The sequence below is a fragment of the Gracilinanus agilis genome, chromosome 4 (genome assembly GCF_016433145.1).
Source record: "Gracilinanus agilis isolate LMUSP501 chromosome 4, AgileGrace, whole genome shotgun sequence".
NCBI lineage: Eukaryota > Metazoa > Chordata > Mammalia > Didelphimorphia > Didelphidae > Gracilinanus > Gracilinanus agilis.
In genome coordinates this window covers 224787976-224815026 of record NC_058133.1, presented here as the reverse complement: position 1 = coordinate 224815026, position 27051 = coordinate 224787976, and the positions used below count along the sequence as shown (strand labels likewise).

Here is a 27051-nt window from a genome sequence, read left to right as displayed (position 1 = left end):
CTATATAAAATACTAATTTTTTAAATTGTTGTTTCTATCCTAGTAATAAAAGCAGTATCAGAAATAGAGAAATTTGTATTTACATAAGATACTCATAAAATAAGGTCAGGTCTTTTAGGAATTTGCAGTCAGATCTGTTATTTGCAGAATAACATTTATAATATGATTTTTCTCTATGTGGTAAATATTTTTAGTTTAAAGACAACTTTTTGTTTGATTTCTTATGTTCCTAAGTAAACAAAATTCAGTACCCGTTTTTTTTTCCCTAGGTTTCTAACATTTCTTAAAATCCTTTTTTCCAGAGTGGGTAGCAATAGCTAATAACCTTCTTTTGAAATGTCACATTTGCCTGAGGATACAATCTCTTTCAGAATGTGATTCGAATATGTTTATTACTCTTTATCATTCTATCTTGGGAGAAGTTGTACCAGGTAAGACAGTTTCTTTTCTCTATTTTCTTAACTGTTTTCACTGCTTTTAGGTTCATCTTTTTGCAATTACAAAAAAAGAGTGCTACTTCCTTTTTCAACTGAAACATTATATTCTTGCTCTAAGGATGAAGAGCACTGAAATTATATAAGAGCCAGTCAACAGTTAAAGGTTTGAATTTAATTTGAATTTCAGAGAACAGAAGCACATTTTACTAAGGGAATTGTCTTTTGTTTTTCCTTTGAAATCTAATTGTTTTTCAAAATTTGAGTTCCCTATCTCAGTGTCAGTGTGCTTTTTCCATTGCTTCCTCAGTTATTTTCAACATAACTTAACTGCACACGTATAATGCTCAAGATTCTATAGGCCTCTTCCTCTCCTTTGTTTCTGCTGCCATACTCCTAGACAAGCCCCTTGATCATCCCAAACTGGGATTAATCAACATTCTTTGAATTTGGTATTTTGCAGTTATAAAATAATGTTATTTTTCTTGCCTACACAGACCTCATAACTGTCCCTAAGAATCAAGAAGATCATGCACACAATATACAAGCAATTATTGATTCACTGGCCTTGGATTACTTGCAGGTCAGCTTGTCCCACATAACAGGTTAGTAACCCATCTCAAACTGAATTCAAGCAATTATATTTTTCCTCAGGGAATTATTTTGTTTCTTTTGACCCTAGGCATCATTTAGTAGTAGAATAGATAAAAATTGCTTAAGTGCTAAAGAGGAAAGAACATTGAACTTACAGTCAAAACACCTAGGTTTCCTGAGTTGAAGAGTATTATTTAATTAAAAGGGATATAATAATATCCTTCAAGTAGTCTCAACAAATATTTATCAAATGCCTGCTTTATGTCATTCAATAAGCTAAGTGCTGGTTAGGTGACATTCATATATTACAAAGTGCTTTGCATACATTCTCATTTGATCCTCTCAACAACCCAGTAAAAGTAATCTAAATATTTTGACCATCATTATAAAGATGAAAAAACTGAGACTTAGAGAGTGGAAGTGACTTTTTGCCCTTGAGCATACATAGTAAAACATGACAGGTGACTTTGAACCTATGTCTCTTCTGAATCCATGGTTAATACTTTAACCGCATTCTTTCCCATGTAGCTTTGCTCAAGTGAATCTTGTCTTTTGGTCAAATTTTTCTCATTAAGTCACTTAACTTCTCTGGGCTTTTTTCCTTCTGATAAAATGAGGGAATGGCTCTATAATTAATTTTATTCATTTTTTCCCTCCATTGTGAAGGAATATATTAATTCAAATATTAAGCACCTGGTGCTTTACACCTTTTAATAAATCAGAGATAGTATTATAAAGACATACCTTCTGCCCTGTTGTATCTTAATGGACTTGCAAGGAGATGAGACACTAAGGCAGGTAACTATAATGCATATAAGTGCATCTGGGAGGTATAGAACAAAGTCTATGTGAGAGTCAAAGGATAATGGTTCTTAATAATGCAATTAGGGGAGGGAATAAGCCTGGAAAGGTAGAATGGAGAACCATGAATGCCAGATAGGGGAGATCAGACTGTAAACAGAATATGTTAATATGACATAGAGTTGGGATTTTTTTGGTTTGTTTTTTAAAAGCCTTATTTTCTTTCTTAGAAGTGATGTTAACTATCAGTTCCAAGGCAAAAGAGTGGTATGGGGTAGGTAGTTGGGATTAAGTCATTTGCCCAGGGTCACACAGGGAGGAAATGTCTGAGTTAGATTTGAACTTGAGTCCTCAACTCCAGACCTCGCTTTCTTATCCACTGAGCCACCTTGTTGCCCTGACAGAATTCTAATGTCACAATTCTGTTAGATGTAGTTAAGGCTAGCATCTATCTTTCAGAGGAGGAAACTAGAACCAAAAATTTAAGAGAACTAAATTCAGAGTAGAATTAGAGTTGGCAATATGGGAAGCTAGGCAGCTAAATTGTTCTCATCTGAGAAACCAGAGACACCCTAGAGTTACTTAAGAGTTTGTTAAGCTTTTTTACTCCCCATTTTTTAAGCTTTGATCTCAGGAATGCTTCTAAGCATCAAATTTTTGCTCCAGATGTGTTAATAATGATAACCATCATCTGATGTTGTTTAAAACAAAAGGCCTTCTTTATGGCCTATATGAGTGCTAATAGATGGAGCTTTATTATTCATTTTAATTATGAGTAAATGAGTGAATTCTCTCAAAACTAAAGTTTTCACCATTGTTTCTCCATGTTGTTTTGTACTACTGCATATATTGAAATAAAATGAAATCTTTACAGATAAAGTTTATGTTTTTCATAGAATCTTAAGTTCAATTTGTGAGTTGCATTGCTGGTACTGTTTTGAGTCTGTGAGAACTAATTTTGATATCTCTTAAAAGAGTTCCCCTCCAATTTTCCTTGCATGTTTCTGCCCACTGGTTTAGCAAAAAGTGTAGACAATTAAATATTCATGAAGAAAAAGACATATTAAATCTTATCTTTCGTGTGAATATTTACATAGTAAATATTTGCATGGTGTTTTACATTACATTAATTCATGTGATCCATATCACATCCCTGTGAGATGGGTATTACAGGTATTGTTATCCCCATTTTACAGATGAGAAAACTGAGGTTTAGAGAGGTTAAGTGCTATTTCCCATGTTCATACAGTTAGTATCAGAATGGTACTTGGTCTTCCTTATTTAAATGCAACAGTCAATCAACTTACACCAGGCTCTAGCCCAACAAATTTCTTCTGAACAAAGTAGCTTTTGCATGCAGGTAGGGACCTATAAATTCAAATAGATTTTCTCCCCCTAATATAAAACTGCTTAAATGCTTTTGTCTTGTTTAAAAATCTGACTAGAGGATGCGCCATTACAACTTGCTATTTTCTTAAAAATAAAAGGAATGTTGACTAAAAGAATGTACATAAATGTATTGGAATGTTATTGTGTAATAAAAAAAGATGAACATGAAGAAAACAGAAACATGAGAAAATGTATATGAACTGCAAAGTAAGCAGAATCAGAAAGCTATATACATAATGATTAAAACAGTGACAATGTTTAAAAAAAAAAGGCAACACAAATTGTTGAATTCTGTGAAATTATAATGACCAAGATATAAATGCACTTTCCTCTTCTTTGTCAAGGTGAGGACCTAAGCATATGGAAGACTGCATATAATGTCAGACTTGGTTATACTTAGTTTTACTAAACTGTTGGGTTTTTTCCTCTTTGTTATAAATGGCAGATCTCAGAGAGGGAGGTCCGAGGGGAACATTAAGAAATAAAGTTGTTTGAACATGATTTTTTAAATGACATGATAATAAATATCAGTCAACAAGCATTTTTATAACAGTTACTGTGTTCTAGGTACTATTAATCACTGAGACTATAAAGAAAGGCAAAAAAATCACCTCTACTCTTAGGGAGCTAGATGATTTCTTGACAGAGTTTAGGGGTTTTCCCTATATATCAGTGATTCCCAAAGTGGGCGCTGCAACGATCCAGGGAGGTGGTGATGGCTACAGGTGCATTTATCTTTCCTATTAGTTGCTATTAAAAATTAATTTCCAGGGGACTAAGTGATATTTTTTCTGGAAAGGGGGCGGTAGGCCAAAAAAGTTTGGGAACCACTGCTATATATTAACACTCTAATACCCAAGTTTCTCCTACATTAGTTTAGGAATGAAATGGATCCCCTGTACTTTTATGCTAGCGTGCTCATTTCAAGAATGGATGTATTTTATATTACTCAAGTTATTTTAAAATATTCTATTTTGTATTTAGGAGAAAATATTGTAAAAGGAAATAAGGAATCTATTAAAAATCTCTTAGAAATATTTGATGGATTGCTGGAGTATCTTACAGAATGTAGTGAGGCATCCCCTCAAGAAAGAGGTAAGTTTTTAAATTGAATGTTTGGTTTTATCTTACTTAATTGGATGTCTGCTGTGGGTATAAAGAAAGGAATTTGGACTAATTAATCTATAATATTCCTTCTTTGATTTTCTAACTAGATGGTGCTATTTCAAATTTGTCCTGAATACTTGGAACACCTCTAGTCTATCCGTGTCATAATTGACATTTGAATCCTGATTCCTTATAAGATTTCTTAAATGACTTCCCAAAAATAAGAAATAGAAAACATGTTTCTAGTCACCTTATTAAGCAAATTTTATTTGCTGCTTGGGATCTTTTAGTATTTCAGCTTAAAATAGATCTAGGAAATTAGTTTAAAGTGAATTTCCTATGTCTATGTTTCCTTTTCTGTCAATAGTGAACATTTGGCTCAATACTCTAATTTAAGATGATGCCTAAAACTGACTTCCTGCTTCAAACATATTTGCTAAACCAGGTTTCAAGGGTTGTCAAATGTCTAACAAGAGACATTTTCACAGTAGGCAGCAGTGTAGCTCAGTGTATTGAGACCAGACCTAGAGATGGGAAGAGGTCCTAGGTTCAAATCTGGCCTCAGATACTTCTTAGCTGTGTGACCCTGGGCAAGTCACTTACTTACCCCCATTGCCTAGCCCTTACCACTCTTCTGCCTTGAAACCTACTTAGTAGCAATTCGAAGACAGAAAGTAAGGGTTTAAAATTTTTAAATGGGAAAAAAAGTCAATCAGAATAAAATAAACCATAAATCATCAGCATTTCTATATTCTGCCAACAAAATGCATAAGGAAGAGAGAAAAAAATCCATTTTAAATATAAAATACTTGGGAGCCTACTTGTCAAGATATACACAAGCACCATACAATACAACTACAAAATACTTTTTTACCGAATTAAAAGGTCTAAATAAATGGAGAAATAATTCATTGTTCATGGGGTAGGCAGCTGGGTGCAATAGATAAGAGTTGCAAGTCCCAGAATCAGAAAGACTTGAGTTCATATTTGGTCTTAGACACTAACTCTGTGACGCAGGATGAGTCACTTTACTCTTCTTGCCTCAGTTCTTCATCTATAAAATGAGCTAGAGAAGGAAATGGCAAACCATCCCAGTATCTCTTGTCAAGAAAACCCCAGATAGGGCCATGAAAAGTTGGACATGACTGAAATGACTGAACAACCAAAGATTAAGCTGATATAATAAAATTGGTAATGCTGTCTAAATTAATTAACTTAAGCCGTGCCATATGAATCAGATTACCAAAGGATTACTTTATAATGCTAGGAAAAATTGGAAAAATTATTCTGTAACAACAATAGGTTAAGAATCTTAAGAGAAATGATGGGGGGAAAAAATTGGAAAAGAAATAGGCATAGCAATACCAGATTTTAATTATATTATAAAATAGTCATCAAAAACAGTTTGGTACTATTTAAGAAATAATTTGATCAATATATATAGAAGTACATGAGCACAGTAGCCTTGTATTTGAAAAACCCAAAGATCCCAGCCATGAGGGTAAGAATTCACTATTCAACAAAAAACTATTTGGAAAACTGGAAAAATAGTCTGGCAGAAAACAAGTATAAATTAATTTCTTAGACTACAGACCAAGATAAGCTTTAAACTTGTCCAGGACATAGACACAAAAGGTGACGATCAAATTAGAATAAAAGGAAGATATTGCCTGTCAGATCTATGGCTAGGACAGGAGTTTATAGGAGATAAAATGGACAACTTAAATTACTTGATTTTTTTAAATTGCACAAACAAAACAATGTAGCTAAAATTCCAAGATATAAAGAATTTTAATTTATTAGATTGAGCCATTCCCCAATTAATGTTCAAAAAATAGGGGGCAGCTGGATAGCTCAGTGGCTTGAGAGCCAAGCCTAGAGACGGGAGGTCCTAGGTTCAAATCTGGCCTCAGACACTTCCTAGCCATGTGACCCTGGGCAAGTCACTTGACCCCCATTGCCTACCCTTACCACTCTTCTGCCTTGGAGTCAATACATAGTATTGACTCTTAAGACGGAAGGTAAGGATTAAAAAAAAAATATATAAAGTTTTCAGAGGAAGAAATCCAAGCTATCAATAAATGTGCTGCATCACTAATAAGTACAAAAATGCGAATTAAAGATAAATCTGAGATTTCACTCACATCCATAAAATTGGCATAGTCGGCAAAAGAGGAAAATAACAAAATGTGGGAAGGGCTATGGGGAAAGTTACAGTAATGTGCTATTACATGAATTGAACTGGTCCGGGCCAAAACAGGGATTTGTTTTGCTTTACTATAGTATGGAATAGAGGTTTTGTTTTTCTTAATGAAGGTAAAGCATGTGGTGAGAGAGGGAGATAGCAGATTTTCATGGATTGAATAAATTTAATTTTTATTAAGTCGATCAGAAACAGCCAAAGTCCTTGATTTATTCCAGAGAGTTTAAGACTATTTTCCCTGGGTTAGAACCTTTAATTATTTTAAAAATATGAAGGAGGGGCAGCTGGGTAGCTCAGTGGAGTGAGAGCCAGGCCTAGAGATGGGAGGTCCTAGGTTCAAATCCGGCCTCAGACACTTCCCAGCTGTGTGACCCTGGGCAAGTCACTTGACCCCCATTGCCTACCCTTACCAATCTTCCACCAAGGAACTAATACACAGAAGTTAAGGGTTTAAAAAAAAATGAAGGAAATTCATATAGATATGCAAATAAGCATCAAGTATCTACTTGTCACTCTTATTTTCAAAAGAAAAATTCATAAAAAGTGAAAATTTGCATTTTATAAGAATTATGGTACAGCAACTTGGTAAAGAAAAACCACCTTATATTATTACATTGACTTTATTTCCGCAAATGATAGGACTATGTCCAACTAGAATGATGAAAAGTCTGTTTGACTTGGACGTAGATTTGAATAACTTCAAACAAGTCATTAATAAACATATATTGGTTTTCCTTATCACATTGATTTGTTATAAAATCAACCAAGTATTTCATACTTAGAATGAGCTTTGGGGACAAACTACTAAACTTGCTTAAAGGACATTAACAGGAAACAATTGTATTATTATGGATTTCTTGTTAATTTATATATAGGTTTTTGGGGAGTAATGATTTAAATACTTTGCAGCTTGAACCCCCATCTGATTTATCATTGATATACCATGCTAGAAATAAGACATGAAACAAGGTGAAAAGCAATTGGATTAAATCAATTATATAAGAGATTTGTGCTCAAGGGAATATAATTGTGAGGGCATTGAAGGATCTATTTACAAGAAAGCTAAAGGTGGAGAGGATACCAAAATCCTAGACCATAATAGTTAATAACCAAAAGAGTTACCTAGAGAACATTGACGGGGGCAGGTAGGTGGCTCAGTGAAGAGAGCCAGGCTTAGAGATGGGAGATCCTGGATTCAAAACTGATCTCAGGCACTTCCTAGCTATATGACCCTGGGCAAATTACTTAACCCCCATTGCCAATCCCAGGGATGGCAAACCTTTTAGAGGTTGCATGCCATGCCGCTTCCCCTTCCCTCCCCCAGACTGTGTTCCTTGCCCTGCCCCTTACCTCCAGACAGAGGAGGGAGAAAGAGAGGTGAGTGGACCAGGCACTCTGCTCAGGGGTTCCATTGGACTGCTGGGCAGAGGGGCAGGGAAGCATAGTGGAGAGGGGTAAGGGAGCAGCTCCGCCCAAGTCCATTTGCCTTTCTAGTAACTTAACCTGGCGGGTAGCAATGTGTGTGTGCCCACAAAGAGGTCTCTGCGTGCCATCTTTGGCAAGTATGCCGTAGATTCACCATCATGGACCTATCCCTTGCCACTCTTCTTCCTTGGAACTAATACACATTAATTCTAAGATGGAAGGTAAGGGTTTTTAATTAAGAGAGAGGGAGAGAGAACTGATGACTTAAGTACTATCATCTATACTTCAACTAAAGACATCTCTGTTTGATGAGAGTAGTAGTAGGGAACAAACACTCTTTTGCAATAATTTGACAATCCCAATTTTACCATTTCACAACTGACTGAAAAATGCCAAAAATATGTTGATTCCTGCAAAATGTCAGTAAACAATTGTCAAAAAATGTTTCAACATGTAATTTTTAAAAATAAAATTCAATTTAAAAAAGAACATAAGATTCCACTATATTCAATTTTTATTATGAATTAGAATTGTTTGTCCTCTTGTTATTTGTTTGTGTTCAAAGTCTTTTGGGTTTTCTTCCTTCCTAATTATTTTAATTTTTTTTTTTTCCCTCTCACTCATTCTCTGACTCCATCCCCTCTATTTGTGGTCTGCCTGGGAACTGGATCTCAAAGTGACTCAGCCAAGAAATTTAATCACTATGTGTCTTGGATTTTGCAGCCCTGGGTTTTTTCTGTAGATGATCTATGAAATCTTGAAGTGTGAATTTCATTTTCTATGTTCAGAAATTCTGGGCAGTTCTTTTTTCCATTATGGTATTAAGTTTTTTTGTCCTATCATGTTCTTCTGGGAGACCTATGAGACTTATGTTCTCTACTCATCATCTCTTTGAGATAAATAGATTTTGCTTAAATAGTTGAGCATACTTTAATGCTTTTTTCTAGAATTGTCCTCTGCTTTTGTGTATTAACATTTTCAATTCTCTTTTTTGTTTGTATGGTGAGGCTTCCCATTACAGATTCTCTTCAGGTCATTATTTGTGCAACTGTGCAATGAATAAGTTTTGCTTTCATAATTCTCATTTCTCTTTTGAACTATTCAGGAATAGTTTGTGGTAGTTCCTTATTTTTCTATTTCTCATCAAGCATTGGATGATTTTCCTTTGTTTTACAATATTTATTCATAGATATCTAAATTCATCTACTAGATGTGTAGGCTATATTTCCTTCTGTTTGTTACTGTTTGTCCTCTTGTTATTTGTTTGTGTTCAAAGTCTTTTGAGTTTTCTTCCTTCCTAAATATTTTAATTTTTTTCTTATTTTCCCTCTCACTCACTCTCTGACTCCATCCCCTCTTTTTGTGGTCTGACTGGGAACTGGATCTCAAAGTAACTCAGCCAAGAAATTCATAGTTTACCAGCCTTGATTTCTTTCCCAACTGCCTTTTGGATGGTCAGAACTGGCCCCAGCTAGATGCTATACTTTCACCCCCTCTTCTCCCCACATGCACACATGCAGTGTCTTATTGTCCTGTCCTGCTCCCTCTGTTCATTTGAGTATGGAAGTATTAAAAAGGAGGGAATTTATATTTCCTGAACCTGTTTGCAAAAGGTAATCTACACTTCCATTTCCACCCTAACTTCTTTTAATCTTTTAACTCCTATAGATTGATTATCTTTATGCAGATAACTCACCAGTCCATATATCTAACCCCCAATCTCTCCCTGAGCCTCAGATATCCCAAAGACAGATAAAATCAACATGTTCAAAATAGAACTCATTATCTCCACATAGCCCCCAACAACACTCCCAGACCCTCTTCCGAATTTCCCTTTTTCTGCCTTAAGTAACGACCATTCTTCTGGTCTCCCAGGTTTGTAACCTTGATATTTTCTTATACTACTCATTCTCCCTCCCCTGCATATCCAATCAGTTGCCAAATGTCCTTTTTTACATCCACAGTGTCTTTCACATCTCCCTCCTTTTCTTGCACAACCTCACTTTACCCTGGACTGTGGCAACAGCTTCTTAATGTTATCTTCCTCCCTCTTCCCCATTCTTGTCCATCCCCCATATTGCTGCCAGTGCAGAGCTCACCACATCATTCCCTATTCAGAAAACTTCAGTGTCTCCTGGTTGTCTCTAGGAAATATGATGATTAGTTTTTAAAAGTCCTATATAGCTTGTTCCAAACTTTTTTCTGCATTCTTACATTCATTATTTCTCTTTCGAAACTGCACTCCTGCCATACTGACATCTTCCTGCCTTCATATGTGATGCTTTTTCTGTTTCTGTGTCTTTGTATTAACTGCCCCCATATCTGGCATGCAAGTCCCTCCCTATCTCTAGCTCATAGAATCTTTTCTCTTCCTTCAAGACATAACTTAAATGTATCCTACATAAAACCTTTCTTGATCCTCTTTCCCTCCCACATCTACAATTGTTAGTATTCTCTTTCCCAAATTACCTTATATTTAATTTCTTTTCATTTGCTTCTCATTCTTTTCATTAGGCTTCTTGGGATTCCTGATTATGCTAGAGATTACTTGAAACCTCTTGCCTCACCTATGGAGTCCTCATGGTCCAAGTTCATTATATAAATACATAGATAACAATGTGTTTCTCTTTGCCTCTTCCATATCTGTGCTACTGCCTTTAAATCTGCTTGCTTTTTGTCTACTTCGAATATACTCCTTACCACTTGGAGTCTTTAACAATTGACATAACCATGCTATAGGTTCTCATATGCAACTCCCTATCAGTCACTAGCAATGTGGAAATTGAAGCCTACCACACTAGTGTCTCAATAGAAGTTTGTCATCAAGAGAAACTGAGGCAAAAATTTACGGTGTTTCATTTATTAGGAAAGCCAGTAGATTGAATCAGTGGCTCCTCAGCAAAAGATATTCATGATAGAATCCAGAACACTTTTTTTAAACCCTTATCTTTCGTCTTGGAATCAATACTATGTATTGGTTCCAGGGCAGAAGAACAGTAAGGACTAGGCAATAGGGGTTAAGTGACTTGCCCAGGATCACACAGCTAGGAAGCATGAGCCCAGATTTGAACTTATGACTTCCTGTCTATAAGCCTGGATGTCAATCCACTGAGCCACCTAGCTGCCCCCAAGAGCACTCTTAATAGTGTAAAAAGAGAAACTAATCCATAATACATATTTATGATATTACTATTCACAGAATTTGCAGAAATAAGTAGGTTGATTTATAAAATTAAGGCTGTGGGCCTTCCCAACTCCATTTGATTTTAATTAGCTCAAAGCTTAGCTTCCTCATTAGTTCAGGTGTCTGATTAATGAAGCAACTGCAATATACTATGAGAGCATCATGAAATGTTTTGCAAATTTTCATGAGTCTAAATGAGGAATTAACTCATATACAGAAAGCAGAACTTTTAACACACAGTTTTACAAAACAAGGGACTTAGGGCAGCTGGGTGGCTCAGTGGATTGAGAGCTAGACCTAGAGATGGGAGGTCTTAGGTTCAAATCTGGCCTGACATACTTCCTAGCTTTGTGACCCTGGGCAAGTCACCTATCCTCCATTGCCTAACCCTTACCTTTCTTCTGCTTTGGCTCCAAGATGGAAAGTAAGGGTTTTATTTTTAAAAAGCAATGGGGGGCAGCTGGGTAGCTCAGTGGAGTGAGAGTCAGGCCTAGAGATGGGAGGTCCTAGGTTCAAACCCGGCCTCAGCTACTTCCCAGCTGTGTGACCCTGGGCAAGTCACTTGACCCCCATTGCCCACCCTTACCAATCTTCCACCTCTGAGACAATACACCGAAGTACAAGGTTTAAAAAAAAAAAAAAAAAAAGCAATGGAGGGGGAGCACTTAGGCTCACAAAAGTGGGGAAATCAAACTCTCTCTTAACTTACTAATAAAAACTAGCTTAATTAAGTTAATAATAGCAACCCTTGGCTAAAAATAAATTCTGATTATGTTGAATGAAGACATTTTCCAATTTCCATTTCTCATGAGTACAAATGCAACATTAATTGTTTTATATAATTTTTTTTAATTGGGGAAAAAGATTCATTTATATTCTTTCCCTTCAATTTTTGTAATCTACAATATTAAATTATGAGATAGCAATTATATTTTTTCCATATTTGGTAAGATATATCTATTGTTGATTGTCATCAGGTTAAATTTTGAAATAAAAAGAATCCACTATCCCTAAAGAAAAACCTAGGAGTTAACTTGAAGTTGAATTTTGTTGCCTAACTCATACTGTCACCATTCTCTATTTACCATTCTATACCAGTGCCTTTTTGTGCCAGCTTTGTTACCTACAGGTGCCAGGACCAACTTTGGCAAGACTTAACCAACCTGGAAATGCTTCAGATCTAGTCGCATAGATGGATATATGTGTCTGATAGCTATTGTCCAGAGATAAGTCTAGCAGTTTAGGAGAAGATCTTACCAGAGGGTTTTTGGCCACAAGACAGTTTGTCTTCTAGCCATAGCAATTCATTAAACCATGTATTGAGCCACAGGAGGGATTGTGGTGTACATCAATGGAGGGAGGGAATGTATACACCAGTGGTATAATACATAGTCTCATAATTTATATCTTTCTACAGTGTACCAAATCTGATGTACACTTAAACTTTTTTTTTTTTTTGGATTTAATGCAATTTTTTTTTACATTTAATAATATTTATTTTTTAGAAAAGTTAACATGGTTACATGATTTATGCTCTTACTTTCCCCTTCACCCCCTGACAGATGCGCATTTCCACTGGTTTTAACATGTGTCATTGATCAAGACCTATTTCCAAATTGTTGATAGTTGCATTGGTGTAGTAGTTTCGAGTCTACATCCCCAATCATGTCTGCCTCAACCCATGTGTTCAAGCAGTTGCTTTTCTTCTGTGTTTTCTCTCCTGTAGTTCTTCCTCTGAATGTGGGTAGTGTTCCCTCAGAATTGTCCTTGGTTATTGCATTGCTACTAGTAGAGAAGTCCATTACATTCTATTTTACCACAGTGTATTGGTCTCTGTGTACAATGTTCTTCTGGCTCTGCTCCTTTCACTCTGCATCAATTCCTGGAGGTCTTTCCAGTTCACATTGAATTCATCCAGTTTATTATTCCTTTGAGCATAATAGTATTCCATCACCAGCATATACCACAATTTGTTCAGCCATTCCCCAATTAGAGGGCATACCCTCATTTTCCAGTTTTTTGCCACCACAAAAAGCTCGGCTATAAATATATTTTTGTACAAGTCTGTTTATCTATGAACTCTTTGGGGTACAAACCCAACAATGGAATGGCTGGATCAAAGGGCAGGCATTCTTTTATAGCCCTTTGACCAGGGGTCGGCAACCTTTTTGGCCATGAGAGCCATAAACACCACATTTTTTAAAATTTAATTTCGTGAGACCCGTACAGTGCTCACAGAGTGCGCTCCTGTAACAGCACCTGAAAAAGAACTGACTTAATGGCTCCTGCAGAAAGAGCCATATCTGGCCCTCAAAAGAGCCAGATATGGTTCGAAAGCCATACGTTGCCTACCCCTGCCTTTGAGCATAGTTCCAAATTACCTTACAGAATGGTTGGATCAGTTACAACTCCACCAGCAATGCATTAATGTCCCAATTTTGCCACATCCCCTCCAACATTCTTTACTCTTCCCTTCTATCATTTTAGCCAATCTACTAGGTGTGAGGTGATATCTCAGAGTTGTTTTGATTTGCATTTCTCTAATTATTAGAGATTTAGAACACTTTCTCATGTGCTTATTGATACTTTTGATATCTTTACCTGAAAATTACCTATTAATGTCTCTTGCCCATTTATCAATTGGGGGATGGCTTGATTTTTATACAATTGATTTAACTCCTTGTATATTTGAGTAATTAGACCCCTGTCAAGAGTTTTTTGTTATGAAGATTTTTTTCCCAATTTGTTGTTTCCCTTCTGATTTTGGCTGCATTGTTTTTGTTTGTATAAAAGCTTTTTAGTTTGATATAATCAAAATCATTTATTTTACATTTTGTAATTTTCTCTAATTCTTGTTTGGTTTTAAAATCTTTCCTTTCCCAGAGATCTGACAAGTATATTATTCTGTGTTCACTTATTTATAGTTTCCCTCTTTATATTCAAGTCATTCACCCATTCTGAATTTATCTTGGTGTAGGGAGTGAGATGTTGATCTAAACCCAATCTCTCTCATATTGTTTTACAAATTTCCCAGCAATGTTTGTCAAATAGTGGATTTTTGTCCCAAAACTTGGGTTCTTTGCGTTTATCATACACTGTCTTGCTGACATCACTTACCCCAAGTCTATTCCACTGATCCTCCCTTGTGTCTCTTGGCCAGTACTGTTTTTATGACCGCTGCTTTATAGTATAGTTTAATACCTGGTACTGCTAGGCCCCCTTCCTTCACATTTTTTTTTTCATTATTTCCCTTGACATTCTTGATCTTTTGTTATTCCAAATGAACTTTGTTATAGTTTTTTCTAATTCAGTAAAAAAGTTTTTTGGTACTTTGATAGGTAAGGTGCTAAATAGGTAAATTAATTTGGGTAGAATGGTCATTTTTATTATGTTAGCTCATCCTACCCATAAGCAATCAATGTTTTCCCAATTGTTTAGATCAAGTTTTAATTTTTTGGAAAGTATTTTGTAATTCTTTTTGTATAATTCCTGTGTTTGTTTTGGTAGATAGATTCCTAATTATTTTATATTGTCTAGGGTGATTTTAAATGGTGTTTCTCTTTCTACCTCTTGCTGTTGTGATGTGTTGGAAATATATAGAAATGCTGATGATTTATGTACATTTACTTTGTATCCTGCAACTTTGCTAAAGTTGTTGATTATTTCTACAAGCTTCTTAGTTGATTCTCTAGGATTTTTTAAGTAGACCATCATATTATCTGCAAAGAGTGATAGCTTAATCTCCTCATTGCCTATTTTGGTACCTTCAATTTCTTTTTCTTCTCTAATTGCTACTGCTAGTGTTTCTATGTAATGTTCAATGTTAAATAATAGAGGTGATAATGGGCATCCTTATTTCACTCCTGATCTTATTGGGAAGGCTTATAATTTATCCCCATTGCATATGATGCTTGTTGATGGTTTTAGGGATATACTGTTTATTATTTTTAGGAAAGATCCTTCTATTCCTATACTTTCCAGTGTTTTCAATAGGAATGGGTGCTGTATTTTGTCAAAGGGTTTTTCAGTATCTATTGAAATAATCATGTGATTTTTGTTTGTTAGATTGTTGATATGGTCAATTATGTGGATGGTTTTCCTAATGTTTAACCATCCTTGCATTCCTGGTATAAATCCCACCTGGTCATGGTGGATGATCCTCTTGGTCACTTGCTGGAGTCTCTTTCCTAGTATTCTAGTTAAGATTGTTGATTCTGTGTTCATTAGGGAGATTGGTCTGTAGTTTTTTCTCTGTTTTTGATCTCCCTGGCTTTGGAATCAGTACCATATTTGTGTCATAAAAGGAATTTGGTAGGACTCCTTTTTTGCTTATCATATCAAATAATTTGTATAGTATTGGGATTAGTTGCTCTTTGAATGTCTGATAGAATTCACTTGTGAATCCATCAGGCCCTGGCGATTTTTTCTTGGGAAGTTTTTTGATGTCTTGTTCAATTTCTTTTTCTGATATGGGATTATTTAGGTAATCTATTTCTTCTGCTGTTAATCTAGGCAATTTATGTTTTTGTAAATATTCATCCATAACTCCTAGATTGCTGTATTTATTGCTATATAATTGGGCAAAATAGTTTTTAATGATTGCCTTAATTTCCCCTTCATTAGAGGTGAGGTCTCCCTTTTCATCTTTGATACTGTCAATTTGGTTTTCTTCTTTCCTTTTATGTATTAGATTGACCAGTACTTTGTCTATTTTATCTGTTTTTTTTCAAAATACCAGCTTCTAGTCTTATTTATTAATTCAATAGTTCTTTTACTTTTGATTTTATTAATTTCTCCCTTAGTTTTTAGTATTTCTAATTTAGTTTTCATCTGGGGGTTTTTAATTTGCTCCCTTTCTAATTTTTTGAGTTGCATACCCAATTCATTAATCTCTGCCCTCCTTAATTTGTTAATATATGCACTCAAGGCTATAAATTTCCTCCTGAGTCCTGCCTTAGCTGCATCCCACAGAGTTTGGTAGGATGTCTCATCATTGTCATTCTCTTCAATGAAATTGTTGATTGTTTCAATGATTTCTTCTTTGACTAACTGGTTTTGGAGAATCATTTTATTTAATTTCCAATTAGTTTTTGATTTGCCTGTTCAGTTGCCCTTACTAATTATTATTTTTATTGCATTATGATCTGAGAAGGTTACATTTATTATTTCTGCTCTTTTGCATTTGTTTGCAATGTTTCTGTGCCCTATTACATGGTCAATCTTTGTGAATGTACTATGTGCAGCTGAAAAGAAGCTGTATTCTATTTGTCCCTATTTATTTTTCTCCAGAAATCTATTAAATCTAATTTTTCTAGGACTTCATTCACCTCTCTTATATCTTTTCTTATTTATTTTTTGGTTTGATTTATCTAAATCTGAAAGAGGAATATTTAGATCTCCCACTAGTATGGTTTTACTATCTGTTTCCTTCTTGAGCTCTGCCAGTTTCTCCTTTAGGAATTTGGATGCTATGCCATTTGGTGCATACATATTGAGCACTGTTATTTCCTCCTTGTCTATACTGCCTTTTATCAGGATGTAATTACCTTCCCTGTCCTTTTCAATCACATCTATTTTTACTTTGGTTTTGTCAGAAATCATAATAGCCACTCCTGCCTTCTTTTTCTGATTTGAAGCCCAAAAGATTTTGCTCAAGCCCTTTACCTTAAACTTGTGTAGGTCTACCCACCTCATGTGTTTCTTGTAGACAACATATGGTCGGATTTTGGTTTCTAATCCCCTCTGCTATTTGCTTCCATTTTATGGGTGAGTTTATCCCATTCACATTCAGAGTTAAGATTATCAGTTGTGTGTTTGCCAACATTTTGGTATCCTCTCCTAGTTCTACCCCTTCTTCTTACAATATTTCCTTTTAAAACAGTGGTTTGCTTTAAGCCAGTAACCCTTGTCCCCTCCCTTGATTTACTTCCCTTTCTACCCCCTCCCTTATTATTCCCTTCTTTTTATTTTTAAGACCTAATGAATTCCCTCCTTCTTCTCCCCTCCCTTTTTTGACCTCCCCACTCCCCTGCTCCCCTTGGTTTATCCCTTCTGACTTTCTCAGTAGGGTTAGATAGAGTTTTATATCCCAATGGATAAAACTACTCTTCCCTCTCAGGGTTAATTACACTGAGAGTAAGGTTTAAATATTACCTCTTAATGCTCTCTTCCTCTCCTTCTTATAAGATTATTCATCCCTTCCCCTTCCCATGCCTTCTTTGTGTGTAATAGAATATCCTATTTTTCTTATTCAATCAAGTTTCTCTTAGTGTCCTCTACTATTCACCCCCCTCTTTCCCACCCCCCAAATCATCTTAGACCATTTAGTATTCCAACCTCTCCCTATGAATAATTCTTCTAATTACTCTGATAGTCAATACTCTAATAGTGAATAGAGTCCACTACAGAGAATTACACATAACATTTCTCCATATAGGAATACAAATAATTAGATCTTATTGAAGCCCTTAAAGAGGCAAATTTAAAAAATAAGAGTTTTCTTATTTAGTTTTTCATGTTTCTCTTGATTTTTCTGGTTGGATATCGACCTTTCCATTAGTCCTGGTATTTTCTGTGCAAATACTTGGAAATCTCCTATCTTGTTGAATGCCCAAGCTTTCCCCTGGAAGTATATAGTCAGTTTTGATGGGTAGGTGATCTTTGCTCATAGACCCAGTTCTCTTGCCTTTCTGAATATCATATTCCAAGCCTTGAGGTCTTTTAGTGTGGAGGCTGCCAGATCCTGTGTGATCCTGATTGGTCCTCCTTGATATCTGAATTATCTCTTTCTAGCTTCTTGTAAAATTTGTTTACTTCGAAGCTCTTGAATTTGGCTGTTGTATTCCTGCGGGTTGTGTTTTCAGGGTCTAATGTAGAAGATGATCTATGGATCCTTTCAATGTCTATATTGCCCTCGTGTAGAACTTCAGGGCAGTTTTGCTGAATAATTTCTTTTAGTATGGAATCTAAATTTCTATTAATTTCTGCTTTTTTCAGGAAGACCAATGATTCTCAAATTGTCTCTTCTAGAGCTGTTTTCTTGATCCGTCAATTTCTCATTGAGATATTTCATGTTTCCTTCTATTTTTTTTTAATCCCTTAACTTCTGTGCATTGGCTCATGGGTGGAAGAGTAGTAAAGGTAGGCAGTGGGCGTCAAGTGACTTGCCCAGGGTCACACAGCTGGGAAATGCCTGCGGCTAGATTTGAACCTAGTACCTCCCATCTCTAGGCCTGACTCTCAATCCACTGAGCTACCCAGCTGCCCCCCCCTTCTATTTTATCAGTCTTTTGACTTTGTTTTATTTGTTCATGCTGTCTTGAGAGATCATTGGCTTCTACTTGCCCAATTCTTGTCTTTAGAGACTGGTTTTCTGCTATAATCTTTTGATTTTCCTTTTTGATTTAGTCTATTCTGTTTTCCAGCTGTTTAATTTTGGTCTCCAATTAGCTTATCAGTTCTTTTGATTTGGGGGCATCTTTTTCGAATAGCCTTTAGAGACTGGTTTTCCTTTTCAATCTGTTCATTTGTGGTCTTCAATTCATTTGCCTCACTTTCCAATTGTGAAATTCTGCCTTTTAAACTGTTATTTTCTTGCCAGATCCCTTCCATCTTTCTCATAATCTCAGATTTGAACTCTTCAAGACTTTGTGACCCGTTTTCTTTTCTTTTTTTTTTTTTTGAAGGTTTGGATATGGTTACTTGTTTGTTCTCCTCTGCTGTTTGCTCTGTTGTCTGGATTTTTTCTGTGTAAAAGTTGTCAAGTGTTAAAGATTTCTTCTTGATCTTTCTCTTCTGGGGTTCCTGAGTCTGGCTTGCCATTTTTATCCCAGCTCCCTCTCAGCTTTATCCTCATGCCCAGAGTCTGTCTGCTCTCTTTAGCCTCCTGAGGTCTCAGGTCTAGTTGTTCTCAGGGTCAATCCTCCTGGTGGTCCCCTTGCTTGTTCTTCTGCCTGAAGCTCCTTTAACAGTCTCAGGGCACTGCTTCCACAGTTGTGCACCCTTCTCAAGGTCCAAGCCTGCACTCAGGGTCTTTGTTCAAAGTCCACATATTCTTTAGCCCCTTGGGGTCTTAAGACTTCCTGGTCTCAGGAGTAAGTCCTAGTGGTCCCAGGTAACTGCCAGTGACTTAATGGGTGCCCCAAACTTGCTCCAGCTCTTGTGCGCTGGCTTTGGCACTGTAGGTGGTGTGCGTGGGGAGGGGATTGCTCAGCTCACGTTTTAGTGAGAGCTGTTTCACCCCCTTATAGCATGGAAATGCCCTGCTTCCATGTACCTCCAATGCTGTGCCCTGTTGTGTTTTTGTTGTCCAGACCTTTGTTGGTCTGGATTTGTTTTTATGTCTTCTTGAGGAGTCCTATATATGTGGGTTAGGAGAGGCCAAGTAGCTGCTTTTTACTCTGCCCCCATCTTAACCTGGAACTCTAACCTTTTTTTTTTTTTTTTGTATTTTAAATAGTTGAAATTGACCAAGTAGCCAAAGAATCAATTCAAGATAAACTTGCAGATGAATCAGACGAAAAGATTAGACAGACCAAACCAGTGCAGACAATGGCATCATTTGGGAGGTAGGCTTTGTATTTGTTTACTTAAAACAAGTTTCACTTTTCCTTTTACTTAGTACTAATGCTTTACACCATATGCCAGAATGACAATAATTAACTTAAACTGGATGTATTTTATTTACCATGGTTCAGAATTTTGTAATATCTTTTATAAGTAATTTTAAATCTTCCCAAGGGACTTTATTAATCTTGATTTATATAAACATTTTTAAATACTAATTTTTTGTCATACCTTTTGATCTTCATATGCTTCACAGTTCCTCATGCTTTAAGTACAGAGAGTTCTAATTTTTAGACATAGATATTTCTGGGAACCATACTTAAAAGCTATGTCCATAAAGTAAATCCATATTTGTTATATAATATTACCTTGAGCAAGTGATTTTATTGCTTTGGGCTTCAGTTTACATCTCTATATATTGAGAAGCTTGGACTGAATGATCCTTATGGTTCCTTCCTTTTTAAATTCAGTTCAATAAATACTAAGTGCAAGGTAATTTGAAAATTCTAATTCTGTGATTATACTTGTACTATTGCCTTTGTTTGAAAATGTTAGCCAGAGAATAAAGGTAATAAGTTTATTATAAAGGGCAGAATGAACAAAAGAATGAAATACATGATGGCAAAAATTGGGGCTACCTATCCTATTATTGTCATGCTTTATAACCAGCTGATATAGGAATCCTAACTTGGAAAATCCTCTTGTGGTTTTGATAGGCAGTGACTCAATGTGACTGATTAAGAAACTTTTTCAGGTCTTCTCAATCTTCTGAGCTTTTTCTTCCATCTTGGGATGTAGATGGATCAGAGTCCACTGGTGAATTGATAAGACTTGGGGATACGGCTCACACATTTTCTTTAAGGAAAGATGGTAAGTAATTGAAATGTTAAATGATAATCACATTACACACTAGAGCCAAGTTGTAAAGTGATAAGAATTACTTTGTGATCTAAATTTAAAGGTTAATTGACTTGATTACTTTTAGGAATACAATTACATATTTTTGTAAATATTCATCCATATCTCCTAAATTGTTATATTTGTTGCCATACAATTGGGCGAAATAGTTTTTAATGATTGCCTTAATATCCCCTTCATTAGAGGTGAGGTCTCCCTTTTCATCTTTAATACTGTCAATTTGGTTTTCTTCTTTCCTTTTATGTATTTGACCAGTACGTTGTCTATTTTATCTGTTTTTTCAAAATACCAGCTTCTAGTCTTATTTATTAATTCAATAGTTCTTTTACTTTTGATTTTATTAATTTCTCCCTTAGTTTTTAGTATTTCTAATTTAGTTTTCATCTGGGGTTTTTTAATTTGCTCCCTTTCTAATTTTTTGAGTTGCATACCCAATTCATTAATCTCTGCCCTCCTTAATTTGTTAATATATGCACTCAAGGCTATAAATTTCCTCCTGAGTACTGCCTTAGCTGCATCCTACAGAGTTTGGTAGGATGTTTTATCATTGTCATTCTCTTCAATGAAGTTGTTGATTGTTTCTATGATTTCTTCTTTGACAAATTGGTTTTGGAGAATCATATTGTTTAATTTCCAATTGGTTTTTGATTTGCCTGTCCAGGTGCCCTTACTAATTATTATTTTTATTGTATTATGATCTGAAAAGGTTACATTTATTATATCTGCTCTTTTGCATTTGTTTGCAATGATTCTATGCCCTATTACATGGTCAATCTTTGTGAATGTACCATGTGCAGCTGAAAAGAAGGTGTATTCCTTTTTGTCCCTATTTATTTTTCTCCACATATCAATTAAATCTAATTTTTCTAGGACTTCATTCACCTCTCTTACCTCTTTCTTATTTATTTTTTGGTTTGATTTATCTAGATCTGAAAGAGGAATATTTAGATCTCCCACTAGTATGGTTTTACTATCTATTTCCTTCTTGAGCTCTGCCAGTTTTTCCTTTATGAATTTGGATGCTATACCACTTGGTGCATATATATTGAGCAGTGTTATTTCCTCATTGTTTATACTGCCTTTAATCTGGATGTAATGTCCTTCCCTGTCTTTTTTAATCATCTATTTTTACTTTGGCTTTGTCAGAAATCATAATAGCCACTCCTGCCTTCTTTTTCTCATTTGATGCCCAAAAGATTTTGCTCAAGCCCTTAACCTTAAACTTGTGTATGTCTACCCGCCTCATATGTTTCTTGTAGACAACATATGGTAGGATTTTGGTTTCTGATCCACTCTGCTATTTGCTTCCATTTTATGAATGAGTTCATCCCATTCACATTCAGAGTTATAATTATCAGTTGTGCATTCACTGACATTTTTGTATCCTCCCCTAGACCCACCCCTTCTTCTTATACTATTTTCTTTTAAACCAGTGGTTAGCTTTGAGCCCATATCCCTTATCCCCTCCCTTGATTAACTTCCCTTTCTACCCCCTCCCTTGTTATTCCCCTCTTTTTGTTTTTAAAGGCCTATTGAATTCCCTCCCCCTTCTTCTCCCCTCCCTTTTTTGACCTCCCCACTCCCCTGCTTCCTTTGGTTTACCCCTTTTGACTTTCTCAGTAGGGTTAGATAGTTTTTTATCCCAATGGATAATAAAGCTACTCTTCCCTCTCCAGGTTAATTACACTGAGAGTAAGATTTGATTATTACCTCTTAATTCTCTCTTCCTCTCCTTCTTAAAATAGTATTTATCCCCTCCCCTTCCCATGCCCTCTTTGTGTGTAATAGAATATCCTATTTTTCTTATTCACTCAAGTTTCTCTTGGTGTCCCCTACTATTCACCTCCCTCTTTCCCACCCCTCCATATCATCTTAGACTATTTAGTATCCGGTCCTCTCCCTATGAATTATTCTTCTGGTTGCTATAATAGTGAATACTCTAATAGTGAATAGAGTTCACTACAGAGAATTATACATAGCATTTCTCCACATAGGAATACAGATAATTAGATCTTATTTAAGCCCTTAAAGAGTCAAATTTAAAAAATTATGAGTTTTCTTTCTTTTCCCTCTGTTTCTTATTTACCTTTTCATGTTTCTCTTGATTTTTGTGGTTGGATATCAAACTTTCCATTTAGTCCTGGTCTCTTTTGTGCAAAAACTTGGAAATCTTCAATTTTGTTGAATGCCCATACTTTCTCCTGGAAGTGTATAGTCAGTTTCGATGGGTAGTTGATCCGTGGCTGAAGGCCCAGCTCTCTTGCCTTTCTGAATATCGTATTCCAAGCCTTGCGGTCTTTTAGCGTGGAGGCTGCCAGATCCTGTGTGATCCTTATTGGTGCTCCTTGATATTTCAATTGTCTCTTTCTGGCTTCTTGTAAGATTTTTTCTTTTACTTGAAAGCTCTTGAATTTGGCTTTTATATTCCTGGGTGTTGACTTTTCTGGGTCCAGTGTAGAGGGTGATCTATGGATCTTTTCAATGTCTATATTGCCTTCTTGTTGTAGGACTTCAGGGCAATTTTGCTGAATAATTTCTTTAAGTATGGAGTCCAAGTTTCTATTAATTTCTGCTTTTTCTGGAAGACCAATGATTCTCAAATTGTCTCTTCTAGATCGGTTTTCTTGATCTGTCACTTTCTCATTGAGATATTTCATGTTTCCTTCTATTTTATCAGTCTTTTGACTTTGTTTTATTTGTTCTTGTTGTCTTGAGAGATCATTGGCTTCTAGTTGCTCAATTCAATCTGGTCATTTCTGGTCTTCAGTTGACTTGTCTCACTTTCCAATTGTGAAATTCTGCCTTTTAAAGTGTTATTTTCTTTCCAGATCTCTTCCATCTTCCTCAACATCTCATTTTTGAACTCTTCAATAGCTTGTGACCAGTTTTCATTGTTTTGGGAAGGTTTAGATACTTGTTTGTCCTCCTCTGTTGTCTGGATTTTCTCTGTATAAAAGTTGTCAAGTGTTCCAGAGTTTTTCTTGATAATCTTTTTCTTCTGGGGTTCTCAGCTTGCCATTGTTAGCCCCCGCCCCTTTTCAGCTTTGTCTTCACACTCAGGGTCTGCCTGCACTTTCTAAGCTCCCGAGGGCTCCAGTCTCCTTGTCCTCGGGGTCAAGCCTCCTGGTCGTCCCCGGTCTGCCCCTCTGCCCGAGGCTCTTTCAGCAGTCTCAAGGGCTGCTTCCACAACTGTGCTCCCGTCTGCACCGGGTCCCCACTCGAGGTCCAAGCCTGGGCTCGAGATCTTTGTCCACGCCTAGGGCAATGTCTTCACCGGCGCAGACACTCGGGAAAGTCCTTGAGCTCGAGATCTTTGTCCGCGCCTAGGGCTATGTCCCCACCCGCGCAGACACTCAGGAAAGTCCGTCTGTGTTCTTTAGCCACTTGGGGTCCTATGTCCTGCAGCTCTCAGGTACAAGCCCTGGAGCTGCCAGTGGCTCACTGGTTGCCCCAATCCCTCTTTCACTCTTGTGCATTGGCCTTGGCGCTGTGCGTGGTGCGGGGGGTGCTGGAGGGGCTTCTTCCTCTTGCGTTTTAGTGAGAGCTGTTTCACCCCTTCACAGCGTGGAAATGCCCTGGTTCCGCGTACCTTCAATGCTGTGCCCCGTTGTGAGGTTCCTTCGTTCGTCTGGATTCGTTTTTATGTCCCCTTGAGGAGTCCTGTATGCTTCGGTTAGGAGAGATTGAGCAGCTGCTCCTTACTCTGCCGCCATCTTAACCGGAAGTCCACTAATCCTTTTTCATTTAATCTTGAAAAAAATCATTTACTAAAGTAATTTAATATGTTTAAGATGGACTAAGAAGTGAAACGGGAAGTAGTGGAGAGAGAAATAGATTCAAGAAACCGGAGTTTGTCATTATTTTGAGCTAATCACTAAATCAAAGAATTTATATAAAGAACTATGTAACAGTAAAGTACTAGTTAAATGAGATATTTTTATTTTAACAGTCTAAAATAAGATTTAATTTCCCATCTTCCAAGGTGATTTTAAATGGTTCAATTTTTAAACACATTTTTCTATACATCATTTCCTAAAATGTGCAAAGTAAAATGAATGTGTTAGTCAGTTAGCAAGCGTTTAAGTTTCTGCTATGTGCCAACCATTGTGCTGGACTATAGAGCTTCAAGGACAAAAAAATGAAACTATCGCTACCCTCTAAGAATATATGTTCTTTAGAAGAATTTAGCATGTATGAATACTATGCAAAATAAATATATAGTGAATTTTTATGGGAGACCCTAAGTAAGCTCTGTAAAATTGAAAAAAAGCAGAATGAAGTTGGAGATTTAGTCTCTTAAGGATAAAAAGATTTCAAAGTATACTTTATTTTATTTCAGAGTTAACATGGCATAGTAGACAGTGTTGAATACCAGGATTAATATACCAATTGTCTGATCATAGGCAATTGACTATACCTCTCTGAGCCTCAGTTTCCTCCTCTGTAATATAGGGTAGCTAACACCTCTAATATCTATACCTCAGTGAATTTTTGATATGATAAAAAATGCTATTCTTATACCACATCATGACATGGAGTAAACTTTAGATTCTTAAAAGCTGCCAGTGGAACACAAATTCTAGTAGATTCTAAAAAAAATGGAAAGGATTCAACTTGAGGTCCAACTACAGATCACATAGCTGTCGTCTTGAGGATTTGCCTAATCAAGTTCATAGGAAGTCAACAGGAGATTGGCCATTAGGTAATGAATTGTTTTATCCACAATAGCCCATAAAGACTGTCTGTTAATGTGTAATAGGATTAGGAACTTCATTAGACATTAGAGTATTCCCACTGTTGAAAACATAGATCTAAGATGTATATTGAAATACAAATGAAGCAAGTCATAATGGTTGAAATTTCTATCTGAAAATGTATTTCCATGAGAGAAACAACATTTAACAAATTGCTCACTAAGTAACCAGGATTAGTATAGTCACTAATAATCCAGCAAATTTATATGTTGCCTACTGAGATGAATGAAATCCTTTCATATAAGAGATCCTGGCAAACTTACCAGCCTTTTGGGGGCGGGGGGAGAGGGGGCAGCATGGCACACAGTCTCTAAAAGGCTCGCTATCACTGGGTTTGAACAGTGGGTCTTAGTGTCTAGATATAAAATTTCCATGAATTCAAGTCACTGGAATTTAAATTTCATTTTGTATTATATTGTAAATATACACACACAAAGAAATTATTTAACCCCTCCAAAACAATTATAATGCATAAAATTGCAGAGAGTTGCAAATCATATGGGACTCCCTAGAAAAAGTTTGTTTTTCTCAAGGTGAGATTTAGATTAAGATTTTTTACATGAGTTGTTATGTATAAAAGCATAATCATAAAGACATTTCATTTCGAGGTCAGGTTTAAGGGACAAGCAATAGAAATGAAAGTCTATTAGAAAGTGATAAGATATAGAAAAAGAAGAGAACATTCTGGCTGTTAGTGAAAGTCTTAAAAAGTCAGGCTGACCTGTTAAGATTCAGTGTGATAGATAACCTTACGATGTGGCCGATGTTTCAGTAACTAATTGAAAACTCAGGTAACTAGTACCCAGATTCAAAGGAACATAATTTTGACAGGGCAATACTTTTTTAGACCTCAGTAACTATCAGAGATTAACAATATGATTGTGACCAGAGATAAGGATAATTATACACATTAGTAACTTTCTACAAGTCCATATTGTCTCATTAAAATGCTTTAATGAAGGTTAACAAAATGTGTGAAAGTCATTCAGTTTTTTACTTTTCTTTGTGTAAGACTATCTTTTTTTAGGTGTGGCATTTATGTGTTAGTCCTAGCTTTCTGAATTATATCATACTGCCTTGATGATCTGGGAGTGGGTAAAGCTAGCCTTTAAAACTTATTTTGCCATATTGTCAAAGTTACTAGACCAAGGTGACAGACATCCTCCTGAAAATGTGCTTCCTTTTAAAGGGCTCTTTCCCCCTCATAGAGAAAGAAACTCTTGGTTTCTAGAGGGTTTTTTTTTTTTAATTAGCAATGTATTTATTTATGACTTATTTTTCTAGGAGTTGCACAGGATAAAAAAGATTCAACCTTCCAAGTGACCAAGACTCAGGAAGATTTTGTGAACTCTACCTCAAGTTATCCTAATTACCTAACAGGTAATAGTAAGTAGTCCTTAAGCTCAAACTCTGATAACTGATTACCTTCCTAACTTAGCTATACAAAGTTTTTCTAAAAGTTTTAATCTGACTTTTTTCTCTTGGTTTCACATACTAAGTACTGCTTATAAATACTTGCTCTTAATTTTAGTTCTAATTTCAACTTCAGACCTCCCTTTATAGGTTTTTTTACATGGTATGGTATCATATATTATATAGAACTGTCCTCTAACAGTTGTAAGGCAAGCTTCTCCCTAGGACATCATTTTTTTCTTCTAATTTGATGCTATTTCCAGT

General features: G+C 36.0%; 1 protein-coding gene across 1 annotated transcript in view; it reads left to right on the top strand.

Moving 5' to 3' along the window:
• CEP95 (centrosomal protein 95) overlaps positions 1-27051 on the top strand; it is a 46389-nt gene that overhangs the window by 1578 nt on the left and 17760 nt on the right. Inside the window, exons 2-7 of the mRNA XM_044674302.1 lie at positions 303-431; positions 932-1039; positions 4203-4313; positions 19596-19704; positions 20457-20572; positions 26659-26754. Coding sequence (XP_044530237.1) covers positions 303-431; positions 932-1039; positions 4203-4313; positions 19596-19704; positions 20457-20572; positions 26659-26754 — 669 coding nt within the window. The remainder of the gene's footprint in view (positions 1-302; positions 432-931; positions 1040-4202; positions 4314-19595; positions 19705-20456; positions 20573-26658; positions 26755-27051) is intronic.